Source organism: Monodelphis domestica, chromosome 6, assembly GCF_027887165.1.
Source record: "Monodelphis domestica isolate mMonDom1 chromosome 6, mMonDom1.pri, whole genome shotgun sequence".
Taxonomy (NCBI): domain Eukaryota; kingdom Metazoa; phylum Chordata; class Mammalia; order Didelphimorphia; family Didelphidae; genus Monodelphis; species Monodelphis domestica.
In genome coordinates, this window is record NC_077232.1 from 70134786 (window position 1) to 70144739 (window position 9954).

Below are 9954 nucleotides of genomic sequence, written 5' to 3' on the forward strand. Positions count from 1 at the left end.
TACTACTTTAAGAATTTAGTTTAGAATGATTATAGTAATTATAAGGATTTTAATCTCTGTTTTGGGTTGAGTTAGTTATTCCCTAATACCCTTTCCTTTCTCCCTTTAGCTAAATAAACATGTTATTTTAAGTTATTCTAAGATAAGACTGGTGCCAGCTTTCTGGAAAGGAGAAGAGTCTTGGCCCAATTACCTGGAGACCTATTGTGTTATGTTAGGGGTAAAATTTATGGTTGGACTGAATATATTTTCAGTTGGTCGCCAGGGATTTAAATACTAAATCCCAATGAATTACTCAAGTCAGAATGGCTTTTATGGTAGCTAATTTACAATAGAGGAAGAAATTAAGGAAATGAGAGAGAGAAAGATGAAGAGAGATAGCTGTTCCAGCCTGGTCTGAACCAGGCAGGAATTCAGACACCCCAGCCAAGGTGTGTGAGTGGGAGGGGGGCCCAGAGGATTAAATTTAACACAGCTTCCAGTCATGAGGCCTCCTTCAAGGTGAGGGGCCTCTCCAGAGGCTGGTGCCTCCAGAAAAGCCAAAGAAAGGGAGCCAGACTTTTTAGTCACCATGTCACAGTCCAAAAGGAAGTAGTCGGAGATCTCAAGCCCAAACTCCTCCATGGTCAAGTTCCAAGGTGAAGACTTCTTCACAGGAAGTGAGCACAAAATTTAAAGGTAGTTCTTTGTGTTACTTCCTGTGCCTTATGTGTACCAATGTTGGCTTAAACATGGCTTTGGACTGCCCAGGAGGCAGTCAGTTGTTTCTGATTTGTCACTTGCTAGCACACATGGGTCATAGACGTTCCTCCCCCACACTTAATCCTTAAGTGGGGTGTATATATTCTTGGTGGCTAAAATTCTAAAAAATAAGTAGGGTGGAGGTAATCTCAATTTCACAACTTTGGGCATAGAGAAGATGATATACCACTGTTTGGTTGGCTGGGGAGCTGGCTTCAGTTACCCTGAGAGATTTGATGGCTATGTGTCAACTGGTACCTGAGAGTTTTCTTTTTAAAAACCCACAAGGTAATGGTACTTCTGTTTGGCTTATAGCCAAGATAGTCAAGCCCAGTCATTAGCTAGATAAAGTAGGCTGAGGTGACACTAATCCTTGGCCTTTATCTGCCATTGGGGTTTGCCCAGGGCTCCTTGCTCTGGGTTTACTTGAATTCATAATAGGAAAATTAAGGTTCTCCAGAGTTCCAAACTACTGTAATAGATGATATTTGAGGGTTTATTTGATGGATAATAGATAACTAATGGATTAGGTAATTATCTTCTTTTGCTTACCCTCCTCCCTCTAAATCTCCCTTCCTCCCTTCTTCTGATCTCCTTTCCTCCCCTCTTCTTCCCTTCAGTTTCCCCTTCTCCCTTCTTCATCCTCCTTCTAAGTCCCTCAGGGTAAGCTAGGATGCTTCAGAGGAAATACTCCTTTCTCTTCTTTGTCTCAAGTAAGGGTTTATTGAGGGAAAACAGGAAAGATAGAAGATATGGTAAGAGGGTTGGAGGTTTCCCTATTATCTACAGTGAGTCTTAGGTTGGAGGGTATTGAGAGAAATGGCAATTCAGTCACTAGCATGAAGTAGAGCCAGTCAGAGAGATATATAAGGACTATTGTCCTTCTTCTTCTGCCTTCAAATCATCTAAGCCACCTCCAACTTGATTATCCCAAGTCTCAGACATAAACCCAGCTTCTTCCTTCAGGGTCACCACCATCAACCCCAAAGACCTCAAAACAGTCACTGTTGGCTTGGCTCCAAACTGCTTTTCCCACTAACATTCCAAATGGAATTTTCTTTTGTTTGACAGTTGACCCATCTCCAGCTTCTTTCCTTTGCATGCATTTTCTTATAATTTCTCTCTTCTCCACATTCCTCCCTTTTTGTCTTTTTTTTTAATGCACCCAGGATTTCTTAAATGATACTTACCTTTTGGATATGTTTTGTTATATTTCTAACTATCTCATTCTTAACCCTGTACTATATCAAATATTCCTTTATCCTCCCAAAATAACAAATCCTAAACTTATCTTAGATATTCTGTCTGTCTAGTTCTATGATGTTTGGGTATAGGAAAATGGTTTAGGTAATAGGGATTTTCAAGAACAAACATTTCAATAGCATTTTGAATACGTAACTGTATTATCTTCTAATGTCTATAAATCCCACTAAGTAAAATTTTCTATTACTAACAATTGCTAACCTACAATTATAATGTAATCTAACGTCTATACTTAAGTAGTTTTATGTCTGTCCCTAATTCCCTAGGACTTCGAACAAATTTTCTAAACTGTCCCTATAGTAAGTCATTAGAACATTAATAAATTATTCTAATATAGTGAGTTTGTTAGTATATTAGTATTTACATGTGCACATAGGTTGTATTTATACAGATTTACATATATACATCCAATTTTAGCTTGTATATTAACTTTTTATATAAAGAATGAGATAGAAAAATTAAGAAATGAATAAGAAAATTGGTTAAGATATTCTAATCTAAAATTAGGTTACTTCAATCAGTATAGGTAAGAAGACTGAAAATATGTTAGAAAATATAGTTCAAGATAAAACAATGAAATAGTCCGAAGGCTTTTGTTATAATTACTTGGTTAATAGTAGTATCTTTGGATACTATGTCTGAGCAAGCCACTAGGTGACAATCTAAACTTGAGATGTACTATATCACTCAACTGAACATGTGCTAAAAGTCCCATGAGAGCGCCAGTCCTGAGAATCCACCTTATTTTTTATGAAAATGTACAGATTATACCCCCATCTCTTAGATATTCCTAACTTTTATATTTCTGTATCGTGTTCCTGGGTTTCTGTCTATAGGAAAACCACTGTTGTCAAATAACAAGTTTCTTTTCATTTAATCCATTAACTCCTTAGATTGTATTCATTGATGTGCCAACATAGCCTCTGGGTACTATAGGATAAATGATATGCCAAACAAAAAAATTATTCTCTATTTATAAAAAAGTGTCATTAAACAAAACCTTGCACTTAAAAAAAGAACAAAAAACCCTACATAACTAATAACTCAGAACTTGCCTGCCTCTTGAGTCCCCACAAACTGGAGCTTCCATTTTTTTCTACTCATTAAATTGATTTTTCCTCCAAAATGTTCATTCAAATTAAATACCACTTAATACAAGGAAGCAAAATAAGAATATAACAACGCAGCATAAAGTCATAAGCTCCAACTTTGAGCATCTTCTGTGACATGGCAAACTAAAACACCTGTAAAGTTTTGTAAGGATGTTCTTTGAGAGGATGTAAGAAGCTTCTCTGTTTCAAAAAGAGAAGAGACAAGAATAAATCATCTTACCAAGCTCCAGAATGTCTTTTCCCCTTGCATAAAAAGGGAGTGAATGATTCTTATCCCTTGTCAACAGCTATGATACATATCATATATATCAACTATTCTATTGCAGATCTCTGTGTCATATATCACAAATGTGCTTATATCCTAGAAAAATGTTATAGGAGGCTTGAAGAAATTGTCACTACTCTCTTCATACTTAGATATTTCTCTTCAATGCAAATAGAATATTGGTTCTAGAACCTGCACTTTTTACTAAACTGAATTTCACAAATGATCTATCAGCCACTGATGTAAATGTGTAAACACTGTGGGTTATGATCTGATCCAAAGGATACTGGCAAGTTGACAAGGATGAATTTTCATTTTAGTGGACAATGTTGCAATCACAATTGCTACATCTGCATATCAGAAAAACTTTTTGAGAGCTTTCATGTCAGATGATACATTCTAGTTTGGTTTTATTGATATCAAATTTGGATTTTACTTTTAAAAATCCCAGACAAAGAGAGAGAAAGAAAAAATAAATGAAGGCCCCTGAGAATTTAGAGAAATCCTTAGACAACTCATTTGTATGTCTGGAGTTTTCTCAATCCCAATGGATTTCAAATGACTATTTAACAATGTAGGCTAGATTTGGGATTAATATGCTCAATGGATTATATCTCAAAAGCCACTGAACCCAACATAAATATGTTGTTGTCATGTAAAGATAATTCCTTGGAGTCTAAATTTATCTTCTTGCATCAATAAGTACTTCTGCTTTTCTTGGTTTGCTATAAAAATTCTTAGGTGTAATTTTTGACTTATAGTTCATTTCATGGAGACCTGTCTATTCCTCTTGCTATGTTAGATTTTATATTGATTTCAGTTTTACAGAGGGCTTCTTTTGTGCATCTCTTTATTTTTGTAAGATTAAGATGTTTCTGATTTGGGTCTTTATTTTCCAAGTCTCCTGTAATTCTGTATTAAGACAGAGATTTAGGAGTGAGGTATATTCATGGAGCATCATTACAGTATATTAGTAAGTAAATTCCAGGCTACAAAAGGTCAAACTATGCATCCCAAAACATCACTGCAAAGCGTAAGTATTTAATAGAACATAGTGAAAAAAGAATAGCTTAGGGAAAGACCTCTGTGAATACATAGGTGCATTTGTTTCATGTATTATTTCTCCCCAACCCTTCCCATATTGAGGATTTGGAGGAAGGGAAGAAATTCATTGATATATTTGTTGTTTGTTGTAATGTACAGCCTGTTGAACTTGAGGTCATGAGATTTGGGTTTTAATCTTATTCTTATAGCTTTGTCTGTGATAATGGTTAAGTGACTTAACTTCTGTGATCCTTAGTTACCTTATCTGTTAAATGAGGATAAAAGTAGTTTCTTTTAAGAATTGTTGGGGGGAAGTAATTTCTGACATTTGAATTTCAGGATTGAGTTGCTAGTATTCCTGAGATGTGACTATTATGATAATGTTACCAACATCAGTGAGACTTGAGGTTTTCCAAAGTGAGTGGTTGTCTTCAGTTCATTTAGTATTTTTATGTGCCCACTATGCACAGGGCCCTGATGTAGGCACTGGATATCCAAAGAGGAAGAGTGCAAAACAATCAATCTCAGGGAACATATGTTCTATTGGAGAAGGGTTAAAATATTTATATAGATACCTAAGTTGAAGAGAGGCAGAGTTTGAGAAACTGGGCTCCTTTTAAGATGTGACACATTAGCTGAGACAGGAAGGAAGCTTGGGATTCTTAGAAGTGGAGATGTAGTACCTTTGGAGCATGGGGGCTTGCCTGTGCAAAGCATCAGAGGTAAGTGGTAGAATTCTGAGTGTGGGGAACAGACAGCATGCCAGTTTCCTTGGAATACAGAGTATATGCATGAGAGTAAAGTGAAATTAGCCTTAAGAGGCAGGTGGATTCATATGGTGCAGGACTATTACTATAATGTGAAGAACTGTTATTTTGCCTTCAAAACAATAAGGTATATATTTTCATGGTTTGAGTAGACAAATGACATGGTCATCCATGTGCTTTAGGATATTCATTTTATAGTATTTTAGAGGATAATTTAGAAGGAGGAGAGACTGGACTTCTAATTAAGAGGCTTTTGTAATAGTCCAAATTACAGAAGCTGCAAACCAGAGTTAAGGTCATGGCTGTATGAGTAGACATAAGAAGAGTTGTTGTGGAAGGAGAAGTGATAATTGGCAGTTCGTTGGATGGGGAAAAGATGATGAAGAGGAGAGAGTAACTCCAGGTTTGCAAACCAGGGGGCTTAGAAGGAAAATGGGGCCCTCAATAGAAATAAGGAATTCTGTAGATGAGTGGGTTTGGGTTGAAGGGTGGGGATAAGATGTGTTTATTATCTGCCTTTGAGACATTGAACTGCAAATGTTTAACTACTGGCCATGGATGGATTGAAGTTCAGAGTCAGATATATAAACTTGGGATTCACCTGAATGGAGATATTAATTAGACTTATGGAAACCAATGCACTCAATTGAGCAGTGGCAGAAAAGGAAAAGTGTATGTATGGTTATCAGGGATCATGATCTGGCAAAGAAGAGTAAGAAGGAATGATCAGACAGGTAAGAAGAATCTTAGTACCAGGAGAAGCAGTGTCATGAAAACTCAGGAGTAGAAAGTATCAAAGAAGAGAGAGTGCTCCACTATGTCACACACTACATAGGGGCCAAGAATCAGTCAATCAAGGAGCATTTATTAACCATTTACTATTCTTTCCCCTTGGCCAACTGCTAGGCATCCAAATACAAAGGCTGAAACAATTCTTATCCTAAGAAATTCAAATGAAGATTGCAAAAATATGATTAGACAAATAAGAAATGATCTTGACTTTGTAGAGAAGAGTTGCAGTGGAACAAGGAATTGGAAACCAGATTGTAATAGGTTAACAAGTGAGTAGGAAGAGAGGAAGTGGATTTTACAAGTATAATTTTTTTTCCTACTGAGAACTAACTGGAAAAGGGATGAGATATAGTATGATAACTTGAATGGATTTCAGGGTTAAAGGAAGATTTTTGAAAGGATGGAACATATATGGACTCATTTGTAGGCCAAAGATAAGGAGTCCAAAGATAAGAATATTAAAGATTAAATATTAAAAGATTTAGAGAACCATCCAGTGGTTTCTCTGAGGGTTCAGGGTCCACTCTGGCTATGTGTGATGATTTCTGTTGAATAATGGAGTGAAAGACACTAAGTGCTCAGTCCTACATGTATAGGCATCACATAGTGCTCTGCCATGGGCATGTTTATTATATAGGTTTAGTGAGTACATACTCCTATGGCACATAATTTATTTTCTACATACATGATCTTCTACATTTAATTGGATATGTCACACATTAACAAATCACTTAATCAACATTCTTGTAATCTTTTACAATGTTGCTACAACAAAGGATTCTGTGATCATTTACTATGTTGCTATAACAGAGAATTTGTGATGGAGATAAAATGACATGGATAGGGTAGTCTGGAGGTTAGTTCCTCTTGACCTACTGAGAGAATCATTGTGCTTTTGATCACCTTTAACAATCAGTCCCAGTTACTTGGGAGATGAATTACAAAACATTTCATATGTAAGTACAGGGTTAAAAGGTCACTTAAAGCAGACCAGAATTGGGGTTTTCCTCAATTTACAAATTCTGTTTTTCTTGTGTTACTTTAAAGCCCCTGGCAATGTTGCTTGGTTTCTGTCCACCAACAAATTCATTGGAGTGTGTTACTATGAGGAAAGATTTATTACGGTGGTCGAGCATTTGGCCAGTGTTGAGTGTGGGGCCTTGGAGCATGTCTCTGCTTGAGAGAGAAAGGAGGGGTAATGGGTAGTGATCTTTAGGCTTTAATTCTGTGAATGTAATCTTTTAGGGTAATAATCTACAGGGATTAAAGTGGGATATATGTGTGTGTCAACCCTATGAATATTTGCTCTCATATTATTTCTCCTGTATTGGGGAGAGAACAATAATCATAATTCCATTAGTAAGTGGAATTGGAGAAAGAGAGAAGTCACAGAGGGGATCAGTAGGGGCCTCAGCCAGTGGAGGTAGACCGACTGCCAGCAAAAAGGGAGTTTTTCAATTAGGACAACTTCTGGTTAACTAAGGAAATGGAATCAGTGGAGCAAGTAGAAAGTTTGGCCCTGGGGAAAAGAAAGACTATACCATTGCAGATATTTTTGTAAGGACAATAGAGGATCACATTGAGGAGTTTTGAATTGTAGAATAGGAAGGAAAAAGGAGTCTGGGAGGGGATATCTTTCCTTTTGTCATAAAAGAAGATATAAAATCCTCTCTTCAGAGGGACGGTAGGAAATATTGGAAAGTTTCAGTACTCTACAAATTTTTGTGGTCACAAAAAAAGCATTGGACCATAGACCCATACATAAGTACTATAGGTACATTCTTTTCTGAGGTGAACAGTATTTAAATATTTTGTATTCTTCCTTACTGGATTCTGAAGAGAAGCAAAACAACTTTAGATTTGGGAATAATAAGAATATTCCAGGAAAAAAATAATTTTGAATATAATTACTTTTATTTTAAACTTAGAAAGCATTAATAAATGCAAACATTTCAAGGTAGTTTGTCCTTTAATAGAAATATTATATGCAGTATATAAGTAAATATATATTAGGAAATTATTTTTATTAAAATTCATGGTTTATTTTTTTCTCTTAAAAATATTTTTGCTGTTCTTTCCTTCCCCTCATATCTATTTCTGTCACAATGGTAAAATTGGTAGATCATTCAGTATTGTTAGGTCACAAAGAAAAATTTGGAGGAACAATATTTGTATAACTCTGCTTAGTTTATGGACACTCTGCCATTGCATGTACCATCAAAGCATGTGAGTAAATTAGTTGAATTGGCACAAAGGAGGCAGACAGTAAATGCTTCCTGATTATATTAAGACACATCCAAGTCTTAGCTCTGCATACTATTTTAATTTTCTTTTCTTCCATTTAATAGGCACTCTTTCCAAGACAGATGTCTGGCAATAACTGCACTGTTGTGACTGAATTTATTGTTTTGGGGTTGACAGATGATCCAACCCTTTGTGTCATTCTCTTTGTGATATTTCTAGCTGTTTATGCTCTCACACTAGTTGGTAACCTTAGCATAATCATATTGATTAGATATAGCTCCCAACTTCACACTCCAATGTACCTTTTTCTTAGCCACTTGGCTTTTGTAGATACTGCTTATTCCTCATCTGTCACACCTGTTATGCTTAAGAACTTCCTTGTGGACAAAATCTCAATTCCTCTGGGAGGCTGTGTGGCCCAAATGTTCTGTGGAGCCACCTTTGGAACGACTGAATGCTTCCTGCTTGCCGTGATGGCCTATGACCGGTATGTGGCCATCTGTAGCCCCTTACTCTACTCCACCATCATGTCTACAAGGGTCTCTACTCTGCTACTCATTATATCCTACCTGGGTGGTTGTGTAAATGCTTGGATTTTCATTGGCTGCTTATTGAATCGGTCCTTCTGTGGATCCAATCAGATCAATCATTTTTGCTGTGATTATTTACCAGTTTTGAAGCTTTCTTCCTACCAAGATGATCTTGCTGAAATTCTTCCTGCTACTTCTGCTGGGTCAGTAATGGCAACCACAGTGTTAATTATCATAATCTCTTATGTATATATCCTCTCCTCAGTCCTGAAGATAAGTTCCATAGAGGGGAGATCCAAAGCTTTCTCAACTTGTAGCTCCCATCTCACAGCAGTTACTCTGTTCTATGGGACCACTACATTCATTTATGTGCTGCCCAAGTCCAGCTATTCAACAGAGGAGAATAAAGTGGTATCTGTTTTCTACATTGTGATGATCCCCATGTTGAACCCCCTGATCTATAGTCTGAGAAACAGTGAAGTAAAAGGGGCTCTGAGAAAACTGATGAGTAGAAAATATCCATTTTTGTGAATTCTTTTCAGTACAAAAAGTATTGATTTCATACTCTGCACCTGGCACTGTGCTCAGTTTGGTATATACAGAGACAAAAATGAAATCCTCTTTGTCCATATGGAGTTAATATCTACTAACATAATGGTTATGATTCCTTGATATCGATCATCTTAAAGCCAAAAAAGTATATTTTCATTTTATTGGGTTAAATTTGTAAAATCAAATTTTGATTGTAACAATCTGAAGATATATGCCATGTTTTGTAACTTTGAACCTCTTATTTTTGCTGTAGTCATTGTGAATTGTTTTATCATGATTATTCTTCTTCATTTAAACTATTATATTCATTGTGTGTATTTTTCTTGACTCAAGTTGTATAATTTTGCATTAGATCATATAAATCTCTTTTATGTTTTATTATTCATCATATTTGTAGTTTCTTATTGCACAATAATATTCCATTAAGTTTATGTACCACAAATTCTATAGCTATTCCTTAATTACTGGGCATCTGCTTTGTTTTTGGTTTTGCTACCACAGAAGTACTAATATAAATATTTTGGAGAATATAAGGACTTTCCTTTTATTAATGATCTCCTTCTTGGTATTATACACCTTCAAAAATGCATTCTTTGTTATGTGAGAAAAAGTTTGGGGAGTCTGAGAAGGGAGCGATGTTAGAA

The 9954-nt window shown here is 36.0% G+C and overlaps 1 protein-coding gene across 1 annotated transcript; it reads left to right on the plus strand.

Moving 5' to 3' along the window:
* The first annotated feature begins 305 nt into the window (after window positions 1–305).
* On the plus strand, window positions 306–9344 carry LOC100616761 (olfactory receptor 508-like). The gene is made up of 2 exons (XM_016423617.2): window positions 306–317; window positions 8351–9344. The coding sequence occupies exons 1-2, from the start codon at window positions 306–308 to the stop codon at window positions 9287–9289; spliced, it is 951 nt and encodes a 316-aa protein (XP_016279103.2). The 3' UTR covers window positions 9290–9344.
* Window positions 9345–9954: the final 610 nt, after the last annotated feature.